The 24,073-nt window shown below is 36.9% G+C and overlaps 1 protein-coding gene across 1 annotated transcript in view; it reads right to left on the bottom strand.

The window, feature by feature from the left end:
• Positions 1 to 1,368: 1,368 nt before the first annotated feature.
• cachd1 (cache domain containing 1) overlaps positions 1,369 to 24,073 on the bottom strand; it is a 69,416-nt gene continuing 46,711 nt past the window's right edge. The window contains exons 7-27 of the mRNA XM_079883653.1: positions 23,851 to 24,067; positions 22,539 to 22,688; positions 21,384 to 21,617; positions 20,484 to 20,633; positions 19,297 to 19,420; positions 19,091 to 19,208; positions 18,463 to 18,631; positions 17,509 to 17,651; positions 17,100 to 17,281; positions 16,744 to 16,854; positions 15,836 to 15,958; positions 13,798 to 13,897; positions 13,472 to 13,588; positions 13,031 to 13,191; positions 11,380 to 11,466; positions 10,574 to 10,690; positions 9,862 to 10,013; positions 9,435 to 9,596; positions 7,470 to 7,547; positions 5,582 to 5,683; positions 1,369 to 2,814 (exon numbers count right to left, since the gene is read on the bottom strand). Coding sequence (XP_079739779.1) covers positions 2,567 to 2,814; positions 5,582 to 5,683; positions 7,470 to 7,547; positions 9,435 to 9,596; positions 9,862 to 10,013; positions 10,574 to 10,690; positions 11,380 to 11,466; positions 13,031 to 13,191; positions 13,472 to 13,588; positions 13,798 to 13,897; positions 15,836 to 15,958; positions 16,744 to 16,854; positions 17,100 to 17,281; positions 17,509 to 17,651; positions 18,463 to 18,631; positions 19,091 to 19,208; positions 19,297 to 19,420; positions 20,484 to 20,633; positions 21,384 to 21,617; positions 22,539 to 22,688; positions 23,851 to 24,067 — 3,045 coding nt within the window. The 3' untranslated portion in view covers positions 1,369 to 2,566. The remainder of the gene's footprint in view (positions 2,815 to 5,581; positions 5,684 to 7,469; positions 7,548 to 9,434; positions 9,597 to 9,861; positions 10,014 to 10,573; positions 10,691 to 11,379; positions 11,467 to 13,030; positions 13,192 to 13,471; positions 13,589 to 13,797; positions 13,898 to 15,835; positions 15,959 to 16,743; positions 16,855 to 17,099; positions 17,282 to 17,508; positions 17,652 to 18,462; positions 18,632 to 19,090; positions 19,209 to 19,296; positions 19,421 to 20,483; positions 20,634 to 21,383; positions 21,618 to 22,538; positions 22,689 to 23,850; positions 24,068 to 24,073) is intronic.

Below are 24,073 nucleotides of genomic sequence, written 5' to 3'. Positions count from 1 at the left end.
GTGCTGTAACACGGTGTCTTTTATGACCTTGTATGCAAATCCCAGGCTGCGCGTGAGGAATGCCCTGCACTTCACATGACCTTATTTGCCCGTTATGTGCACCCAAAACTGTAAATGTAGGTCAGAAATGGGCTGATGGAGCAGACTCCTATGTTAATCCTGCCCTGTAAAGCCCACTGTTTTGCATCATTTACACAGACAATTCACTGTATGCAGTCATATCTTTCATATCAAATCTTTTTTTACAGTGTTATAATGTGGGTTATAATGGATATACTGAAAAGAAATACACTATAGAGAAATAGTGGTGCACTTGAATGCAAACGCTTTTCCATTAGAAAGATGTAATGTTGATAACTGTTAATTGAGTAATAATATTTAGAGGACATCGGGGGTAGTTGTCAAACAGGGCAGCTAACACTAAGGATACTTCTCAGTAACTATAAGGTCAAAAGTCCAGTTACACAAATGTATGTTGGTTTGAGACTAGCTCAAAACATTCATTTTAATTTATCAGAAAAGATTTTGCCTTCCCTTATATAATGTGCAAAAATCAATGTGTTTAATCAACTGAATATTTTTTCCTTGGCAATAACATTTAAAAGGTTTTTTTTTTTGTAGCCAAGACTTTAAGACGTGCCTACACAGAAATTGATTTATTCAGTAACCCCACCCTATTCACTGGAGTAAAAAGTGACAACTAGCCCACAATCCTCCTGGGGTGGTTGAATTATGAGCTGACTGAAATCTTCATCCACTAAGTATTGAAGTTACTTGCTCTGTAAAACATTTGAATAAAGCTAATATGGGATCTTTTCATATGACGCTAAATGCAGAACTGCATATAAACACAAATGCCAAATTCTGCGTTATCATCACTTATTTTGGAATCACAGCAGATACCATATAATGACCAGATTGATCGCAGCGACATTCAAAGTAAAACAGTTTATCACTTTAACCCTGCAATATATCTGAATATCATCTTTGAAAGTGTTATATGACCAAATAGAAATGATAGCTGCACACGGACTGAACCTTTAAGCACATAAAATATGATTCATAGATATGATTCAGCAGTCTCTAAGGTATACTTGATTAAAACTGTCACTGTAACAGATTGAGTTTGAAATTTCACAGGGACATGGCTGGACAGAACTAATACCAGACTTCTGTATCATATGAGAAAAGTTGTTTTGATCATTTAAGATCACTTGACTGGTCACAGATACATTAAAATCATAAACTATTCATTAGCTATTTCCCTCACCCAAATCTCAATGCGATTTAAGAGCATATGCAGAAAAACTCTACAGCTCTCATGAACTCAATAAACACTGACAAAATAAAACACTTCCGACGAGGATAAAGGATTTGTAGTGTATGACACATTTATAGCTACTTTGTTAAATTTTAGATGTATATACATGGTATATCATTTCATTCTGAAAACAATAGACACAATCCCTCTAAAACCATAGGAGCACAATGTCTACATATCAGTAGACAGGCAGTTGAGTAAAAGTGCGCATGGGTTTAGAAGGATCTGAAAAATATCATGGCATTCCATCAATACTGACTAATGACTTAAACAATCGACAACATTAATGGAGACGATCCATCTGCGGTATCACACATCCATCGCATTCACACACAATTACGTACACAAGCACCAACACATGCGCACTCGGTTTCTTTCTCTCTCGTACACCAAATGTAAAATAATCAGGCAGACAGAAACACGACAAGAGCTTTCGCACACACAGTAGCAGGACTGAGCATAGTCTCTCTCCCAGTCATCTTTTAAAAAATTTCAAATATCCTGCGCTGGGTTTGTGGCCCAGAACACCTTGGTCACATTGCACAGTGTCTTGAAATTCACCATCATGTCATACCGTCAAAAAACAAACAAACCAGAGAGTGACAGCTCATCAGAATACAACACTTTTTCACGTCTCCTTGATGTGCAGCACAGGCATTCATGTCTATTGTTCCTTGAAATGCTTTGTTTTCTCTCCCCACAAGAAATTCTCATGGCATGTGTGAGACTCAAATGTGCCATGAATCGAATCCTTCAAGGCTGCTACGCAGTCAAAACGAGGACAAGAAAAAACAGAGCCGGGTTCTAAAATGGGCTCCACAGGCCAAGTAGAAAGCTGACAAATTCAGTCAGTCAATTTCTCTTTTCTCCCCATTCATTTATCTCCATCTCCACTCCTGTTAAATAAATAGTAGAAAAATAATCCTTTCATCTTCATTGTTTCTTGGAAAAATAGAAAAAAAACAACAAAAAAAAACAAGGAGCTTTGTATCGTATGCACCTGCCAAATTCACTCCCCTAATGAGGGAGGGTCAAATGTTCACCTCCCATGGTCACTAAGCACAAAACACCTCTGACCACCAGCAGTGGATGCCCAGGGAGAGCTGGGAGTTCAGGTTCTCTCCTGTTTTTGGAGGATGCAGGGCCTGACTTGAGGGCTGGCTGATGTTCGGGGTGGTGGATGAAGATATCAGTGGCATTAAAAGGCAGGGTTGGCGGGTTGTTTGGGGTCAAGGGTGGGCCGGATCAGCACTCGGCGTCCACGCTGTGCACGGTGACGGCCGCCTGGAGATGGTGCGTGTGCAAGTGCAGGGGGTGGTGCGTGTGGGGGTGCCGATAGGGATGAAACTTATGGCTGAGAAGAGCGGCTGTCTGCGGAGGAGTGTCCAGGTCGAGGTCCTCGTCGTGATTGCCCACATCAACGCCCGCCGATAGAGGATCGTTGTTGCCGGGCGGGTTCTCGCTGTCCTCCTGAGGGCTCATGGTGCTATAACCTACATATAAATACATATGGAATCACAATCAATATTTTCCCGAAGCTACAGTATAAATTAACTTTGAAACTAAAATGTTCTACTAGTATAGCTAACAGCTTTTTGTATCTCTAAAGGAGCAGTTAGAAGAGAAATTTCAAACTGAGACTTCTGTAGAAACTGCGGATCGAAATCATGAGCACTTTAGTCCCTCGTTAAACTAATCATCTTAATGAATCATAATCCATTCTAATCTCATAGTCTTCACACGGAAAAACCAACATAATCAACACAATCTCTTTTTCCCCATGAGAATTACACAAAAAACAGTAATTAAAATCTGACAGGAGTAATTTTTTTTAAAACAGCAATATTGTATAATATTATTACAATTTACAATAACTGTTTCTGTTTGAACACATATATTATATTCCTGTGATGGCAAAGCTGAATTTTCAGCATCATTACTCCAGTCTTCAGTGTCACATGATCCTTCAGAAATCATTCTAATCATTCTAATTAGAAATCATTCTAATATATCATTCTGATTTGCTGCTCAAGAAACATTTCTTATTATTATCTTATATAGTTGAAAAGAATTTCAAAAGAACGCCATTTTTTATCAATCAATAATTTTTTTTTTTGTCTTTGGCATATATATATATATATATATATATATATATATATATATATATATATATATATATATATATATATATATATATATATATATATACAGAAGTGGCCAAAAGTGATGAAATGATTATAAATTTGTTAAAGATTCTGTAAGCATATTTCATAGTTGAGCTTGGAGTCAATTGTTTTATTTGTGACAACGCAATGAAACATGTCAAATTGTGCGGACATAATTTTGGCTGTCATACAAAGAAATTATGAACATGCAAAAACAAGGGAGAACCAACAAAATAATAATAACTGATTATGTTCTAGTCAATATATTCTTTTTCCTGTGTGCCTTTTGTTTTTCTATGCATTGTTTTTGGATAGTGAAATAAAACCTGTAGCTGTAGTTTATCATTTTTTTGCCAAATAAATTTGTCAGATAAATAAATGCTCTTCCCTCATATTTAAATTATTTAAAAATATAAAATATTAAAACTTGTAGGTTCATTCAAGAGACAAATCTCCTCTGGACATTAATTTTGGCCACTAATTGTATATGTAAATACACAAACACTATGAACAATACATATATTGGATCAGGGATACAAATAATGTTTTAACTAGTGCAATGCAATATTATAATTATAAAAACAGCTATATGATATAAATGCATTGATACAGTAGCAGAAATGATTATAACATTTATGAAGTTGTGGTGCAGAGTAATGGCAGTAGTCCAAAGAGGCAGTTTTGCATTGAGGAACAATATCCTGATGCCTACTTCCTACTACACCTATTATTATACAGGCAGTTTTGAATATACAGACTTGAGAGACTATATAGAATATTTCTACACAAATAAATAAAATGTGATTAGAAACTTGATGGTGAGAAATTTTAACTTAAAATCTTGATGTTGAAAAAACAAGCTCAATGTCAATGTTATTTGTCAACTACCCAAATCCATTTTTCCTGTGTCAAACTGCTACAGTTCCTGTTTAGACAACAATACAAACGATACAAAGAAGAAAATGACAGATTAGACATTTTCTGGCAACTAAATGTATGGTGGGAAAGAATGCCTACAAAAATTTGTGAAGGAAACTTGTGTAATAATGTCACACCACGTCCTGAATTAAATGACGGTAAAGTACAAAGAGCACAAAAAAAGACTTGTCCTGCTGTCAAGTGGCCAAACGTCCAGCCGCATTTGACATTTGAAACGGGATCGGAGGTGAAAAGAAAGGTCAAAAACCTCTTATGATCCTGACTTTGATCAATGTTTGCATGAGCGGATCTGGAATCAGCTTTGAAAACTCTGCAGAGAGAATGAAACAGCTGGGAGACTGATTCTAGATCAGGATATTTCCCTAAACATATCAAAAAGCCAAGCATTCAAACAAGTACTAAAAAGCATCTTCCTGGCAGTAAACACATCTCTGTTTAGAGAAATTCTTTAAACCCCGTTCTACAGCGAGAACTCGTATATCTACGTTGCTCCTGGCGAAAACTCTGTGTTGGTGGAGCGGTAATGAGTCAGAGCGCAAGGAAAAAGCTTCAGCGCTGTGTTCCCGCATACACACACTCAAAAGCCAAATCGATATTGCTTTAAAACAACCCCTTAAGCTGGATGACTGAGCAGGCGGTGGGAGGCGACCTTTAACCCAGCCAAATAAAAATACAGGGAAGAAACTTCTGTACTTGGTCTTTGCCACCTCTAACTGTTCTCGCATCTCTCAATCTACCTACTTTGCCGTCTTTCTTCCTCTGTTTTTTTTTCATTGCACCTCTCCTTGTGGAATAGGGCTGCCCTTTCTCCTCTTGCTGGTTACACAATGATCTCCAGAAAGCCTCATCCCTGAGGAGCGGCAGATTTAGCATGCACTGTAGACTCTGTGTAACCCAAGCCTGGAGCCGCCAATGAAATGGACGCTGAACACAAGCATACACTGAGCTCCTGGGGTAGGCTTTGCTTTATTTCAATAATAAAACTCACAATATATTTTCAGGTGAGAAATTTGATGGTGATGCTTTTAAATTTTTTCCTATGACCCTTGTTTCAAAAGGATCTTTTCAAACTTACAAATATATTTTTTTCCTTTAGAGTTTAAGAGAAAAGTGCACAGACACACACACACACACACACACACGCATGTATGCTTACCGTGGTCACTTTCTGTCCCTGACCGGCCCCAGTATCTCCGCCGTCGTTCTGGACTGTGTGTGTGCCTCTCAATAACAGCAGCAATAAATCGAGTGTTACTGACTGTAGAGAGAGAGAAAAAGAGCCAAACGGTCATATAAGAATAAAGCACTTGGGTCTGAGGCTGACCAGCAAGAGTACAGGAAATTTAAAAGGCAATAACACACTTGTAGATATTTTTTCTCATATAAAAGGTTATACTGAGGATGAACTCTGTAAACAATGAGGAAAAACTCAAAAAGATGTCTAACTCAGACTCCCAAAGCACCATATCACACCACTGTGTGTATATTATGTGCACTGTATGTTAAATACATTACAAAGACAGTACAGTGTGTTAAAGTACCAGTCAGACTGCCTGGTTTTGGTTCAGGTTCATGCATAATGGATTTTTAATTCAGGTCAGGTTGGTAATTAATACAAAATTGTATCATTATAAATAGTTTGGGTAACACTAACAATGTTTTTTATCATTAATTAAAGCATTACGCAACATGAACTAATGACCAATGATACATTTGTGCATTTATTAATCTGTGTATTGATGTGCATTGAACAACAGTATATTTTAAAAATGACCAGCTCAAGGTTATTAAGTGCCATAAACTGTTAAAATGTCTTTACAACAAATTTAACTGTTTTGTAAAATGTTACCATATTTTCTGTTTTAATGAACTAATTATGCATATGCATAAACATTCTTTGAGTCAGAGTTCAGAAAACTGTTGCCAAACAATTTTAGGTGTTTCCTTCAACTTAAGGGAATCTTTTTTGATTAAATTCCCAAAGTTAAACTCAATCTACACCCTTTTTGGCGTAATGTTGATTACCACAGAAAATAATTTGGTAACACTTTAGTTTAGGGTCCAATTCTCATAATTCACTAGTTGCTTATTAGCATGCATATTACTAGGATATTGGCTGTTTATTAATACTTATAAAGCACATACTGTATTAATGCCTTATTCTGCATGACCATATTCTACATCCCTTAATCCAACCCAATTCCTAAACTTAAAAACTATCTTACTAACAATTAATAAGCAGTAATTAAGAGTTTGAGGCAGAATCCGTAGTTAATAGTTAGTTAATAGTGACAATTGGATCATTAACTAAAGGATGACCAATAATTTTGACCTCAATCTGTTTGTAAAACAAAACTCCAATAAAATAAATGCACTGACAGCTATGCACTTAAAATGGTTGCCCTGTAGACTTCCATTGGAAGTACCCTTTCAGGCGATAGTATGAGCATTAGTACAACTTTTTCCTCATTTCCAATTCTTCCCACTGATAATCAGGATTATATCCATACTAACTGTTACTCATTCATTTAGATTTCTTACAGTTATGCATAATGATTCATAATATACATTTCTTACAGTTATGCATAGCACAACATCGAATTAAAACAACTCTGTGATGTAAATCAGATGGTATTGAAAAAAAGTCTGATTACAGAATGTGCAACAGAACAAGAAAGACGATCAGGAACACATTATCGTATTATCACTAAAGATGAGACCAATTACGACATCAGACTAACCCACATGGCTGTTTGAGGCAATTATCAAACAAGAATGACACAGTACCATTGTGAGCATGAATGCTCGCTTTTTGCTCTAGGAGACTAAAACAGCACACCATACACAAAGAATTCAAGGATTATCATTCATTTGGTGTCTAATGCACTGAATCAGTGAAAAACAGCATTAATGGTAAGTATAATACTGCAGATTTGATGTACATAAAAACCCTCAATGTAATTACTTATGCAAAAATGGGCATGAATGTGTTGTCTGTGCTCATTTGTGTGCATCTGTGCCAGACAGGCAGGCGGGTATCTTACTTATTCCTCTGTCTTCATGACTGTCTTCATCACGGTCGTCTCGCTCGTTGTCCAGGTTGGACATCCGTACAGACATCTCTGATGAAATGGAGAGAGGGAGACAAGACAGGCAGAGAAGAAGATTAGAAAGATGAAGCAACCCTGAACACATTTGATGTAATATACCTTTCTCTTCTCTTTTGGTCCACAGAACCAAAAAAAATAAAAAAATAAAATCAGATATTACAAAACTGAAGGGAGCCAATTCAAGGGAATATAACATTATAGTCTATTCAATTTCAAAAAAGTAGACTCTATCAGACAGTTCACGCAAATAAAAACCCGGTTTAAACTGCATCAGACCAAAAGTTATGAATCCTAGTCGTGCACATATAGAGGCTGAATTGGGAGCATTAGGGAGCAACTGCAAGGGAAGAGGGAATTAAACTCTTTAAATTACTTTTATATCCTTCTAAGGTCCTTCTAGCGGTCAGCTATGCTTTAGTATCTCATTAGCACAGGGAGTAGCACACTTTAAAAGGAAGTGCACTCAATGATTGTCCCTCATTAAAGTGAGGTTTACTTGCTCTGCCTCTAAAACGAATTTTCTTTTCAGGCGGACATCACCAGACTCTTTGTCAAGAGATCACTTGTCACCTTCTAATCAATTCTCGATTTATAAAGTCCCAGCCTACATTTTTAATACCTGAATATCATGTTTCACTCTAAATATGCCACATAATGGAAGTAGCATTGGTTGTAAGGGCTGTGGCATGTTGACTTTGATTCAAAAACCTTTAACATTCTTTTTTATCTAATGCTACTGTATTTACTAAATGAAAAAAGTTCATTTTACATAAATATTACTTAAAGGTCATTGTACTTAATAGAAAAAAATGTGTGTGAATTCAATAAATGATTATATTAAGCAGAACTCAAATAGAATGAGTTACAACAGCATATTTCTAGTTCCTAGCATGCTTTGCTTCTGACTGTTCAAGGAGAGTAAATGTCAAGTCAAGTCACCTTTATTTATATAGCGCTTTATACAATACAGATCGTTTCAAAGTAGCTGTGATAACAGGAAAACTATGCATTTTGGCTGTTGTTCAGCTAAAGTCAATTCAGTGTTGATTCAGTTCTGTTGAAAAAATCATCAATTATTAAATTAGTTCATTTCATCTATAAAGCAGTTCTGCAAAAAAATATGTAATCGTCCAGCTCAGTTCAGTTCTAATTCAACAGCATCAGTACAGTCAGATCGATAATATTGTTGAATTTTCAAATGTTAAAATTAAAAGTCATTTATATGTTTTTACTCAAGACTAATATAGGGGGTGATCTGTTATGTTATGTTGTGATTTAAAAGGTATTCTGTTTGGCCGAGGATTGGCGAGTAGGTACTACATTTGAATTTGAACTTACTTTGCGACCGTTAAAAAAATATGTTCTATATATTAAGAATATGGGTAGTATGAATTCATTTAAATTTTGGATGTACAACATCCGCCATGTTTTTCGCATACTATATAGTAGGGAAGTATTCGATTTCGGACGCAACATATATTAGCAATAGCTGTGCACTCTTCAGCACAGTGATAGTCTCTGTGCTTTTTACTGTACATGCAAGTGTGCATGTGCTGATGCTAGTTAACAGTTAACAGTGAAATATTACAGTTAATTTAAAGATTCTGATTTTAATGGTTTAATGCAATTTAATTAAGTTTCAGCTACACAAAGTATTTAAGTGGAAGTATAGTTTAATTTAACATTATGTAGACTCAAATGTTATAAGTTCACAGTACTCATAAACATTGTTTTTTAAACTTAAATGGTTCCAGGCAATCGTTTGCCAAAATGGTTTGAGTTACCTTAACTCGTTGGATTTTACAATGCAAACTATTAAAGTAAAATAATAATGACAATATAGTCAAACATTATTTCCAAACAGCACCAGCCCCAAAGCCTTAAAGTGTCCAGACTCACCCTGTGCGGCCAGCGGGGACATGTGCTGATGGCTGCGACGGTGGATCTGGTGCCTGTAGGCATACACAGCCAACACCAGCACCATGATGCATCCCATAATCCCTCCGGCTACTGGCCCCACGGGCGCACTCTTGATCATGTTCAGCGAAGCCAACTCCTCGTCTGCACAGAGACAAGAAGTACAAAAATAATTATATAATGAAATGAAATAATCAAATACAGCATACACGCTAGCAAAAATCCTCAAGGTACAATGTGTGACTCATAAAGTCAGTGTAATTCCAAACGTCTGAGCATATAACAGCAAAACAAAACAAAAAAAGAAACAATTAACTAGTTCCCTCTACTATTTACCAACATATGCTATTATAAACAAACTATATATTAATAAACTCCAATAAGTGTGACTTCAGCAGAAGTAGCTCACCTATAATGCCCAGTCCGTCCACATAAGGACTCTTGGCACCCACTATCCCTCCAAAACATTCCTTCTGCAGTGCACAGTAAGGCTTATCCAGGTGGGTCTTTCCATCGCTGTCCACCATACACCACTCACAGTCCAGAACACCAAAACAGTCACTGAAACCCAGAACATACATATATATATATATATATATATTACATATATAAAGTTTATGGTCGTGAGATTTCATTTAGTTTATAAAAAATACAGGAAAAACAGTAATATTGTGAAACATTATTACAATTAAAAAGAACAGTTTTCTATTTGAACATATTAAAAAAAGTTATTTATTCCTGGATTGCAAAGCTGAATTTTCAGCAGCCATTACTCCAGTCTTCAGTGTCACTCGATCCCTCAGAAATCATTCTAATATAAATGCATATAAGCACTTTATAAAGTAGATTATATTTATTTCTTAGTTCCAAAAGTTGTGAATATGCATATTTAACATCTAGTCACACAAAACACAGTTCTGGTTCTGCAAATCATTAAAGCACATAACTCATCATCAATATCTAATATTAGCAGATGTCGCCTGATCTTGAGAAACACACATGCTTTTTGTTCTGGTCAGCAAAGGTTGTGAATAAGTGAATAAGTGAAATGAGAATCAGTATTACTCTCAGAGACTCTGTTAAGGGCAGACTGATCCCAACTGATACCGTATATGGCGTACCTGCTGGTGAAGCGCTGGCTGCATCTGGTGTTGATGCACTGAGGCAGAGTATCCTGTAGACTGGGCTCAATTACAGTCAAAGACAAAGGCTCCTGGTGCACGTCGCAGCTTGGGTTTCTGCACACATACACACACACACAGCAGTAAGGCAAGCTGAGTCAGTTAGGATCTAAATACAACATGGAACTCGTTAAACTCAAAGCTATTTGTAATTACTAACAGTCTGGCAACAATGTTGTTCTGTAGATAGATGACTTGCAACAGACAAAAAATAATGAACAATATTTATTGTTACACAATAATACCTAGCTCTCTGTAGTAAAGTACAGATTTATTAGTATTCAATTGTACATATATTCACTAAATGAACAGATGGCGCAGTGACAGAAAGGTAAATGCCTTGAGATCTCTCAGCTGGAAATAATGCGACAAACCTGAACGTGTCTAAATGTCTATTGAGGAACAATTCTGAGCTGAACGGCTAATTCAGGACACAGGTGGCTGGATATCTATTCATCGTGACAAACAAGAACTTGATGAAATGACAGGCAGAAGTGCGTGTGTGTGTGTGTGTCTAAGTGTGATTCATTCCAGTGCATGCTGATGAGAATCTGGACATGTTGTCCAGTGATTAATTTATGGATCATATATCGTTGCAGTCTACTCTCCAAGCACTTAAGGGGCAACCTTTGCATCCTAACACATTGTGTACAACATGTAACATGGTTTAAAAAGGCTTAATGTCTACTTTTACATGTCTGTCTATAAATAATGCAAGAGTGTCCTGAAGAGCAGCAGTGGTTTACCTGTTCTCAGCGTTGGTGAGATTGCCAGTACATTCGTTCACCTCTAGAGGGCATTCACAGGGGCACTCACATTCATTCTGCTCCATTCTGTGGAAGATAGGAATATACTGAAGGTCTTTTAACCTGGAACTATCAACTTGACTATTATTTATATATAGTGACATAAAGACCCCATAAAAGCAAAATTTGAGTTGTGTGGCTTTTAGTCCAAGTCTATTAAATTTGAAGCAACCTCCTAAAAGTTGATGGAAATATTTTTAGCAGTTAAATGCATTTTAGATTTACAGTTTTTCTGACAACAAATAAGTGCAATCAAATGTTCATGGTTCATGACTGTAACCATAGACTGTAAAAAAAGATGGACCGCACATTTCTGCTTCCTTTCACTGTAGAGAAATGAAGCCAAAATGTCCCAGTAATGGTTGTTGCCGATTGCGTTGTTAGGAGCCCGAGTGTGGTGGTATCAAGGTCCCGTCCAGACTCAATAGCAAGCTGTCAATCATGATGTAACACCCCGTTTTTATAGCATCAAAAAAATGAACTAAAACCAAACTTATTGGAAAAATGAACAATTGAACATACGTCTGCGTGTTAAGAACTACCTTAAATGACAGAAACGATCATTGGAAAAAATTTTTTTTAAGTGTAATTGGATTTTTTTAGTTCGGCTCAGGTCCCATTCGATTACATGGAGAGGGCGGGGTTTTTGACCTATACCACAGCCAGCCATCAGGGGGCGATCAAAATGCTTTGACTTCACTTTTCAGGACTTGTGCTGGACACTAGCTAAAGACTATTGCCAAAAAGTATTAACCCTTCAATGTGTCCAACCTGAACTTCCAGTTTCTAGGAAATACACTAACACAGGATGGAAAACTCAAACAATTTTATTGGGTCCTTAAATATGAGAATGAAGGAATTTTAAGTATAGACAGGTACATTATTAGTATAAAGTGTAATGAAATATTTTTGTATTTAATTTAATTGGCTATAACATTTCTATTGCAAACTTCTTATATTCATGAAACACACACAATAAATAAATAAATACCATTCCAAATTTTTGGGGTCAGTAAGTTGTTTTTTAAAGAAATTAATACTTCTATTTAGCAACGTATTACTTTGATTACATTTTTTTATAATGTTACAAAAGTTTTCTATTTCAAATAAATTGTTCTTTTAAACTTTCTATCCATCAAAAATTCCTAAAAAAAAAAAAAAAGGGATCAAGGTTTCCACAAAAACATTAAGCAGCTTTAAGCTATTTTTTTAACATTGATAATGATAAGGAATGTTTCTTGATCACCAAATCACCATATTAAAATTATTTCTAAAGGATCATGTGACACTGAAGACTGGAGTAATGATGCTGAAAATGCAGCGTTTCCATCAATTAAATAAATTATATTTTAAAATGTATTAAAATAAAGAAAACAGTTATTTTAAATATTTCACAATATTACAGTTCTTACTGCATTTTTTGATCAAATAAATGCAGTTTCACTAAAACTGCATAAGATACTTCTTTCAAAAAACATTTCAAACAAAAACTTTAGTATGACCCCAAACTTTTGAACGGTAGTATAAATAAAGCTTTGCCTTAACATTTACATAAATTAGTAAAAGTTCTGCTGCAGAAGTTAAACATTACCTGTGGCAGTTAAGACAGAGCCGATCCACAGTACTGCAAGCACAGAAGGCCAGTGAATCACAGGTCTCATTCACAATGCCAGCAAACGCATTGGTTCCTGGGATACGGGTGAGCCGGTACTTTGAGCAATGACTGCCATGCACTAGGTTTGTCAGATCACCCTTAAAAATCACAAACAAACAGAAAGGCATCAAATAATTATTTGATTTCATAAGTCTTTCACTCATACAGTTTCTGAATAAAAAGCCACAACTTTGTTCATTAAAAAAAAAAAAAAAATCATGTCTGCTATAGGTGCTATTAAAATAACCTCCACTAGGTGGCGGCCAAACATCATTAATATAAGAAACTGACTAACCTTATTGTAAAAATGACGGGATTGTCCCTTAAAACTGAATTTTCAGTAGCTTTGTATGACATTATTAATGTGACTCCACTCACCACAATGCTGGTGTTGAACTTGTAGAAACGCTGCACGGTACGATCACTGAAACTGTTACACAGGTTCTTCTTCACAAAGTTGGGGTGGTTAAGAATGTCATTGGCCACTAGAGGCTCCTAAAGCCAAACAAAACAGGAGAAAATAAGCTTATGAACTCAAGAAGCTTGTTTTCTTTTTTAGTTTCATTACCAGGCATTGAATATAATATGGCTAAATATGAAAAACAGTCCCATTTTCCTCAGGGCAAAAACATAAACTAAAAAAAAAAGAATTTTTTTCTTGTTTAAGAGTGGTAAAGTTAGGCCTGAGATACACAGTTCCTTACCTTATGAGTAATATGTTGCTGTTCTGCAGGAGCGTGGCCCTTTGGATCGATCAGGGTCGGATGGGCCACCAGATATCCTCTGTCCTCCATGATAAAACACCTACACATATATATATAAAGACCAAGACAAACAGGATCAAGCAAACAGAGCCAATATACACAGATCCAAGATGACATTTAGAGGGGAAAGGTGGAAGGAAACAGTAGATGGCTTCCTGTATGTTCATAGAGTACCATCTGCAGTTCAGAACATTATTGTGTGGCACACTGAGGCATTCCACTTCACTAATCCGGTTTAATGACCATAGCACTGAAAACTCAAAGAACACTGAGGCCTCCACGGCACAGACAGATAAAGAGACAGAGAGAGCGTGAAGAGGGACAAAGAGAGAGACGAACTGGTAGAAATAGAGTTAAGAAAAAAGAAAAAGGGAGGGAAGAGAGGAATGAGAGGGAAGGGTAAAAGAGAGAGAAAAGAAGGGGGCACTGGCACCTAACATAACAGGATGTGTCTGGAATGCAGCCCTAATCAGCTTATCTCCCTTTGTGTCTTTCAGTCAGTCCTGAAAATCTTACTCCGTTTCTTCTTATATATTGCATCAGTAGGGTTTATCTGCCGTGCTTGCAGAGGCAAGCATTACTATTGCTAATTCTTAAGGTTAGAACGTTGTGTCCTGCAGACATGAATGCTAGAGCAAATTGTACAGCTTATGAGGAGCTGTCATTATTTTTATAAGAGATTGGACATGGCAAATTAAAAACGTGCATAGACTTAGACTTGCATTTAAAGGCATATATATGGTCGAACCAGCCACTGGCAACTTGGACATAAAGTGCACACTCGGAGCTTAGTGATTAATAGTGAATAGATGCCTTAGTGACTACATAAATCAGATTTACATTTGAATATGATACATAATCATGAAATCAATTATAGTTATATATAAGCAATAATAGAGATATATTCGAAGCCCCTTCCACCCTGACATAAATAAGGAATCTCTATTTACAGTTAAAGATAATTAAAAAAAATCATAAATTGTAAAATTCCAGAAATTTAGGTGAATTAAATTAAGTATCATCTTGATTTTTAGTTGTTTTAAAACATTTAAGTCATCTTAAACTTTGTTCCCCTGGTTCAGAACCACTAATCTAAATAATATATTTAAATATGCAAATATGAAATATTCAGGAACTGCATCTAAGATTAGACGGGGGCAATAAATAAAAGATACTGGAAATTTTACATTTATTTATTTATTTTATATTTGAATTAACGCACATGAGAAAGTGCTAAAAAGCTGCAAAGACGCCGTCTATTCATGCAACATTCTCTCTCTTAAAATGTAAAGGAGTGTAACCGTTAACATCATAATGTATACAGTATCAGGGTCTGTTGCACAAAACATGAGCCATTTTTCCCCGGCCATTAATCATCAGATGCTTTTATAAATGTATTTGTTTTTTAAAAAAAGTGTAATGGTGCGCAATGCTCAAATATTTAGTAGTGCATCCCTTTTAACTTGGCACTCATTTATTCTGCAACTAGGATATCATAAGCAACCGCCTAGCAATAACGCCACCTTGACTACCACCACAACATCCTAGTATTGTTGCTGCGACTTTTGCATGGGCAAGCACCACTCAATACTATTAGATAAATACAAAATAAGTATCATTATTCCAGTCTTTAAACTTTTCCCTTCTTATCTCTCCCCTCTCTCTATGTTCACCCCTCCCTCACTGTTTCTTGATCCCTACCTCAGATCTTTCCTCATTCCATCCCCTTCTATCATAAAAGAGCGAGCTTAGAATCATGCAGAGAAGACTAAGTGAATGCCTCTTTTCCAACAGAAGCAAATCTGATTAGTTTCATTTGAAAGAGCTTTAAAGAGCCTCCGTGGGGCATCGATAGCTTCAGGCACTACGCTGGACACCACTGCCGGCACACTGGGGTCTTGGCAGGCACTAGAGAGTTTGAGAAGAACCCAACAGAAATGAGATGAGGGGGTGGTTGGGGTCAGTGGGAAAGCCTTACCGGATTTTGTTGCCCTTGTCTTGGTTGCAGATGGGCAGAAGATCAAGCAGAACTTTGTAGAAGTAGCGCAGAGTGAAGTCAATGCCCATAACCGCTACCGTGTAACCAGAGGCCATTTGGGAACTGGGAAAGGAGGCAGATAAGTGTGTTGAACAATATGAATGATGAGGAGATCTACAATATCATGGGTCACCGCAATGGAGCTTTATATCAGATCACACACTCCATAGTCACATTTCCTCCTCTTAAGAGAGAACTGATTGGAAAACATGGAGGGAAAACATACTTTATCTACACCAGACATTCTGGAACACTGCCAGTTTCAAACAGCTTCATCATATCTCTAAACACACACGACTATACACACACACACTGTACCAAGCACAAAGCCGACAGTGATAAGGCAGTTGTTTTTCAATAGCAACAGGTACTATTACGTACTATACTATGCATTCTAGACAGAAAAAAAATGCTATTTAAGAAAAAGTGACAAAATTAGTAGCGCAATTAATTTGCTCAATTTTTACTTTAAAGGGACAGTTCACATTCATGGCATTTTGCATTTCTCATGGCGTGTGAGGTCTGAATGTGTGTAAATGAGATTTGATATGGAACAAAAAAAGTCTTTTCACATAAAGTTATTGTATGACTTCAGAAGACTTGTTACATGGCGCACAAGACATATGGACTACTTTTATGATAGTATGGTGCTTTATTTTAGTCATTTTAAGAGCTTGACAGTGTAAAGCATCATTGCCATTTCATTGTAGGGAAAAGCAAACATCTTGAGAATGATTAAAGGATGTCAATAAATGAATGCTAGTTTAATGTTTAAACCAGTGGCTCTCAAGCTTTTTGATTTGAAGACACTGTCTCTCCAACACATGTTTAACCCTTAAACAACTGACCTTGAGGCATGGATGGTGTGGCTAATGGTGACCACATAGCCCGCCCCACCAACATCCAGGTAGGGTCCAGTAAAAGTGATGAGACCAGGATTGGCTACAGCATGTAGGTACCTAAAAAGATAAAAAGGTCAATGGTTAAACCACATTTTAAACAGAAATTACGAATTTATTAAAGTTTAGGATCATACAATCTTTGTATTAAAAAAATACACCCTCGTTTGAGGTGCGTGTATGGCTGCATATGAACTCAAAATAACTCCTTGGGAATCTGACGGTTTGCTCAACAGACTGTGAGAACTGTTCACCAGTGTCCCACTAGGAGTTTGAAGACCTCCATCCTGAGGCTCAAATCTTACCATCGCCTCCTGGTGGGATCGAAGGCTTTGTCCATGAGCGAACCGGGGTAAATCCGCAGCACCCCATTGGGCGTTGCTATGTAACGCCTCACAATGTAGCAGTTGAGGCTGCTCATCTCCATAAGACTCATCCATTCATCTGTCACGTGACTGGTGGCCATCACCTCATTCCTCACAGAAGACTGGAAGACCAAAGGAGGGGGGTGTTAAAGAATTCTACTTATCAGAGAATCATATTGAGTGGTGCACTGCATTTCCCTAATGAAAAAGCAGAATTAAAGAGGAGAGGAACACTGCCAACTAACAACTGCCAATTAGGACTGAGAAACTAACCATGATTGAGTCATTCCCTGGTTGACTACGAAACATGTATTGCTGAGATGGGCAGTAAGTGTGTGTTTGTGTGTACCTTAAGGCCCGGGTTGGCTATGAGCCGGGTGTTGTCACTCAAGTAAGCAGTGTAGTGCTCCACCATGCGCTTGGTCTCCGGCTGACTCAAGTGCTCATATGGAGAGGAGAAACTACCAGCGGACAACATCACTGTGGGACTCTCTGAGAAAAAAAAAAAAAAAAGAGAGATCAGTTCTGCGGTTTAATTATATTAGCCCCTAACCAAACCATTATTAATCATCTCTTAGTAACAATAGTCACTAAAGTAAAGGAAAAAAGTACACTATGGGTCAAAAGTTTGGGGTCAGTAAGATTTTTTTGGGAAAGAAATTAACACTTTTATTCAGCAAGAGATGTAAGGCTTTTACATTGCAACAGAAAAAAAAAATCAGAGTAAAATTAATTAACTAAATGTACTTGCTAATGGTTAGGAATAGGGTTTGGTTTAAGATTAGTTGTATTAAATTATGCATAACTTATATTTATTACTACAGTAACTACATTTAACGTGTAACAAGGACACAGCAACATAAAGTGTTACCAAATTCATTTGTTGAGCAAGCATGCAAAAGAGTTTTGGTAAATGTCCAATATGGATTTGATTTAGTAATAAATGATCTTTTAATAAGATAAGCTCTGCATGGTACATGTCCAAACAACTATGAGAATACCATGCACTTTTTTTTGGAAATTGAAAAAGTGAAAGTGAAATGTGAAGGCCAAAGATGATAACCCACACTCAGAATTTGTCCTCTGCATTTAAGCCATCCAAGTTAGTGCACAAACATTAGGAGTAGTGAGTAGTGAACGCACATTGCAAACCGTGGACACACACCCGGAGCAGTGGGCAGCCATTTTTTCTGTGGTGCCCGGGGAGCGATTGGGTAGGTGCCTTGCTCGAGCCTGGGTTACCAAGATTTTTTTTTTTTTACACAATATGCAAAGCTTACGTTGATGTTTAGTCTGAGCTTACCAACTGTAGCGAGCTGTTTAAAGTGGAGGCAAGAGCTGGGTTGCCCCAGCAGATCCAGGCGGTGGTACAGGAGTTTGCTGCTGGGTGCCGTGTTCAGATTTTTCAGTTGCTTCACCGGGATCTCCGGCTGAACATAAACTATGCACAAAATAAACGAAGTGTCCTGAACCTGTAAATTAGAGATCAAGATAAGAGAAATGAGAGATGTGTACAAAAAATTTCGGTAACAATTTAGTTTATGGTCCAGTTCTCACTATTCACTAGTTGCTTATTAGCATGCATATCACTAGGATTGGCTGTTTATTAGTACTTATAAAGCACATCTTAATGCCTTATTCTGCATGAGCATATTGTACATCCCTTAATCCAACCCAATTCCTAAACTTACTAACTATTAATAAGAAGTAATTATGAGTTTATTGAGGCAAAATTAGTTAATACTGAAAATTGGACCCTAATCTAAAGTGTGACCTAAGATTCTTCTCTAATCAAAGACTTCTCTAATAAAAAACAAAATGCATATAAGAATAAATAAAATTACAAAATAACACTGACAATTCTACACAGTCTAGTTCTCCCTCAGGCTGCTCTAAGCCAACATTTGTGCCCCTATAAAGGAATAGCGTACCAGTTTCCAGGCGTAGCTGACATTGTAGGCATCTCGACTGGGATCACGTAGGCGGTTCATGTGCCAAGACAGAGAAGAGTTGACAGGCACAGCAATGACCTGGCTCCCCAGGGGAAGACTAATAGGAAGCACACAACATGAGCTTAGCAATCATGTGAGTAACACGGCAAACCGTAGCAACAACTGGAAATCCCATGAACACTCACCTGAGGATATTTTGACGCACAGCAGCAAACCCTGGGATGTTCTCATAGTGGATGATGTCCGTATGGAGAGGAGCTTCAGTCATCAGGTATGGACGGGTGAGTGATGGGTGCATGAGGGTGTAGCCTGGAAGATATTCAAAAGTGAGTAACATACATTTTATTTTATTTAGTTAAAAAAATGTAATATTGGTGTGCACCCAAAAAAAAAAAAGTATGACCCTTAGAATTTATACAATTGAATAATGACATTAAATTAGAAATAAACTAAATAAACCTTTTTTGCTGTTTCATATGTTGCTGTTGCATATGTAATGAATAACTTTTACTTGCAAGCTATGACTATGCTGCCTGTTATGACTATACTATGTTTTTTTAATTGTGGTAGGTGTTAAGAACAATGTGCTAACATTGTGAGGCTTGAATCTGCAACCTTTTTAGATACCAGTCAAGATTTTCAACTACTAGGTTACATAAACCCTTGAAATTGCATGAAGCTTACATTTTAAAAAGCACTGAGAGGCAGTGCTAACCCGTCTCTTTACTGAACAGCTGGAGACAGCAGGTGCCACTTCATTATCCCAGTCATTACGACAGACTGTATACTCTCAGGAACAGATAATAACCCTGGTTTTATTACATATGTAACACAACACACCCTTTTAGCGCAAAGAAGCAATTTCTGGTGGGCTTATCTAATTGTTTTAATATGTATTAAATGGAGGTTAACAGCTTTGTAAATTCAGAAACACTTCACCCTCCTGGGTGAAGTCATGGAAAAACTAAAATATGTTGTTTAGAGCTGGATGAAGAGTAAATGAAAGCCAACAATACTTAATTTCATTTTTGGTAGAAAGGATTGACAGGTAGAAAGAAACATTTTTTTCATCATCATCAAGTCTGTTCTCATTGAAAAGTTAAAATCCACAGAGTTTTGCTGTTCCTACTTCAAAAAACTGGCTCAGAACCGCCCAATATGGGACAGCTGATTCCCCTAATGGACTGTTAAAGGTCAATGGCCTTCAGTCCAGTGCTTTTGAGTCACTGAAGATCAGACCTCCCAATTCAGGATGAAGTGAGAAAGACAAGCTGAAGTGAAGCAAACAGATTATCAGCAATTGGCTCATTTTGGCTCATGGAACCACATGGATCTCCACTTAAAACAATCACCACCACATGTATCTCCCTACCTTTATTGTCTATGAGGAATGTATATGAGGCCAGGGAGTCCTGGTAGTAGGTGACGTCCTCCAGTATGTATGCCAGATTCACGTCCACTCCAACTACACCCAACAACAAGTTTCCAAAGTAGCACGGCCGGCTGACGGTCATTATGAAACCTACAAATGGAAAAAACAGAGGAAGTTCCTTTCAGTCTATCCCCATGCTAAGAAGTCAAACTATGCAAACGTAATTCATGAAGAAATAGTATTAACTCTGGTGTACAAGCCATTGCCAAAAGATCAACGATACTCAAAAGTAACAATTAACAAAGTTTTAAGCAGATATGGGTGTTTATTCTTTAACTTTGGGCACATTGTCACAGGGACTGATTTTTAAAACAAATTTCAGCTTCTTTCTCTTTTTACTTTCTTTTTTATATGAAGGTCATATTAACACTTTCCAAGACATAATTTATTTTACTACTTTTAAAATGTCTTTAAATTAATCCAAACTATTTTTGATAAAAACATTACTTTTTACATGTAAAATCGAATTATGACTGTTCCTTATGTGGTGCATTTCCATTACAGCCAAATAAAGTTTTATCAAAATGTAGAAAATTATATACAAGACCTTTTATAAAATCAAGGCAAATATCACTTGTGAGCAAACCTATATTATGCATCATTTCCAATCAAGCTGTAATTTCATCAGATTGTATTCCTGTTTATCAGTCCCATAAAAGCATATTCTGCATTTGTGATTTTTGGCTTTACTTATAGTTTAAGCTTACAGTATATATTACCATGGAAACTTTCTGTTGCAGAGCCATTTCTGCTGAGGTCTTCTGAGTGCATATGGTCTGTCAGAAGGAATGTTAGTGTGCCAGACATGAGCTTTATGCCAAGTTCAAGATCTTAACTTACCGTCTCCCATCTGGTCCGCATAAGGCAAGCTGAAGGAGGCCACGTCGATCATTCGATTGGGGAGGTTGATGTAGAAGCGGCCCACTGTGGTCTCCAGGTTACTGAGCTGATTCAGAACCATCATACTGCCCTTCACGACGGGCAGGGCGGAACGATCTGGAAAGCCGTACTTCAAGGAGTTCTGTTCGGCCAGGTCTCGTAAGAACGCCAGCTCTTTGAGTCCCGTTACTCCTTCTGAGGACGGTGATACAATAGTTCCAATTAAAATGGACATTTGTACTTAATATGCAAGCGTCTCTTGTGCACTCACTGGGTTTTGGAACAAAGCTAATATCAGCCTCAAATTTGTACATATATCACAGATATTGTACAGGATTTGTTTATCCAGACCATTTAGACTACAGTAATAAAAGGCCATTCATATCCCACATGGATTACTTAACCACAGAGCTAAAAATCACAGAATGGTGGGTTTGGACCTCTAACAGAAGAAATGGAAGTTTTTGCTAGTCAGTCTTTTACTTCTGGAGTAACATTCAATTCTGTTGAACTGTTATTGGACTGGATGTGAATTTCAACACTTCAGTCTATTAATCTGACACTGTGACAGGTTTTAATATGTGAATATAATACAACTTGTCATAAATGAACCAGACTTCAAATAAACAAGGAAATATGAGTAATTTCCAGTGTGTGTGTCCTTAAGAGCCTCCAAATAGCCAGTCAAAGTAGCATAACCCTCTTCTGCACTGCCAAGCTAATCAATCTGAATCATATGTCTGAGTCATCTAATGCATGAAAAAAGCCTTTCTCACTCTTTCATGTCACTGAGTGGCCCTTTGATGTATTGTCACATTTCTCTTTCTTCTTTTCGATGATCTCGATTTTAATTTTCATGATGCCAAAGTAATGTATGCTAATGGAAGGCTAATACATGCGGGGAGAGGAACAGCTGAGGAGAGCAATATAATGGAGAGAGGTTTCTTATGGTAGACACAAATACACACACAAAGAGCAGAAGAAAGATGAAGGGGTAAAAACAGCTGAGCATGTTTTGAAAATGCACAACATGCTCACAGGTGTTCGCTACGAGCCCCACACTGGCTACGAGACAAAGAGCCAATAAAAAAGCCGCGCTCCTTGGCGATATCTCACCGTTCATGAGAGCGTAGGTGAGGATCATGACAGAGTTGTTGAGGTGGCGGTTCTCATCTTTTACCACACTCAAGGTTGCTCTCTTTTCGTGCTCAGATGAGTCTCGGGAAGTGATGCCTGATGACAAGTAGATTATCACCATGTCGGTGTCTGTGAGGGGGAAGATGATCAATAATCAATCATATTGAATATAATAACTTCCATCAAGGGAGAATTTCAGACCACTCACAATTAAATAAAGCAGACCTGGGCAAACATGTTTTAATCCAGTAAATATATTATATATTATAATTCTCAGAATCAATTCTAAGGCACATTATCTTAGTTTAAGTCTACATATTTATAAAAAAAAAAAAAAAAAAAAAGTATATATATATATATATATATATGAACTGAAATAAAATCTTACATATTTCTTTTAGATAAATGTGACTTGGCCAGTAAATATTAAAATATATAAATCAATCCCAAACTGGATACATTTTTATAATTTCTTAATATTTAAAACATGACATTCTGACCCAATAAAATGTTTTATATAAAACTTATGTGTGATAAGTTAATCTTTTTTGTTAAAATGTCCCTTCATTATATAGTATTTATAAATGAAGGTAATACACTCCTGGGAAAAAGCTTTTAATTGTCTTAACCACAAATTTTTGGTCAGGAAATTAGCGCAATTTAAGCAAATGCACTACTTAAAAAGCAATTGCCGTCTCAGAAAAACATCAAAGACAGAATTAAGTTTTTGGCAGAATATTGGAAGTTGTGTGTGGAGTGATGAATCAAAATGAACCACGAGTTGCATGGTAATGCTCCAGAGTGGCGTCTTCGAAAATCTGGTGAGAAATATAATAATAAAATGCATCTCTACCACAGAGAAGAATGGAGGAAGAGCTGTCATTGTGAGGGGAGTGTTTTTCTTTTTAGCTGCTGGAATTAGTGAGCTACTTCACTGTGAAAAATCAGTTTATTCTTTGGAGTACAGGAGAATATTTCAGAATGGCTTGCTTCGCACAAATTAAAAATTGTTGTCTAAAGAGGAATGATGTTATTTTTCAACAAGTCAATGGTCCTGCCAAAAATGCAAAGACATTAAGTTACTTTATCTACAGTATTTGTGCAATCATTGCAAATTTCCTGACCATTGATTTGTGATTAAAATGGTTAAGACCATTAAAAGACTACTAAATATTTTTCCATTTGGCCCCGTTTCCTCCTATTTATTCAATTAATGTGCAAGCAAGGTATTTTTTAAACATAACACTAAAAATGCATAAAAAAGATCCTGTCCAAAAGCTTGGTCTCTTACTAGTCAGCTGTCTGGAGACATTGCTTGTGTTTCTCAACAACTGAAAGGCTTTTTGGAAGCCCAGTGCATGCTGGGTAGGGCTTTCAGAAGCTTTAATGTTGTTGATGAAAGTGCTCATCTTCCTCTTAGTCTCGCTGGTAGCAGGTGAAAGGAAGCTCTTGTAGCACTGATCCAGAGAGCAGGAGCGAACAGTATCTGCTATCGTCAACACTGAGATCTGAGG

This window comes from Squalius cephalus (genome assembly GCF_949319135.1).
Source record: "Squalius cephalus genome assembly, chromosome: 10".
NCBI classification, from domain to species: Eukaryota; Metazoa; Chordata; class Actinopteri; order Cypriniformes; family Leuciscidae; genus Squalius; species Squalius cephalus.
The sequence above is the reverse complement of the archived record's forward strand: the minus strand, read 5'-3'. Positions and strand labels throughout refer to the sequence as shown.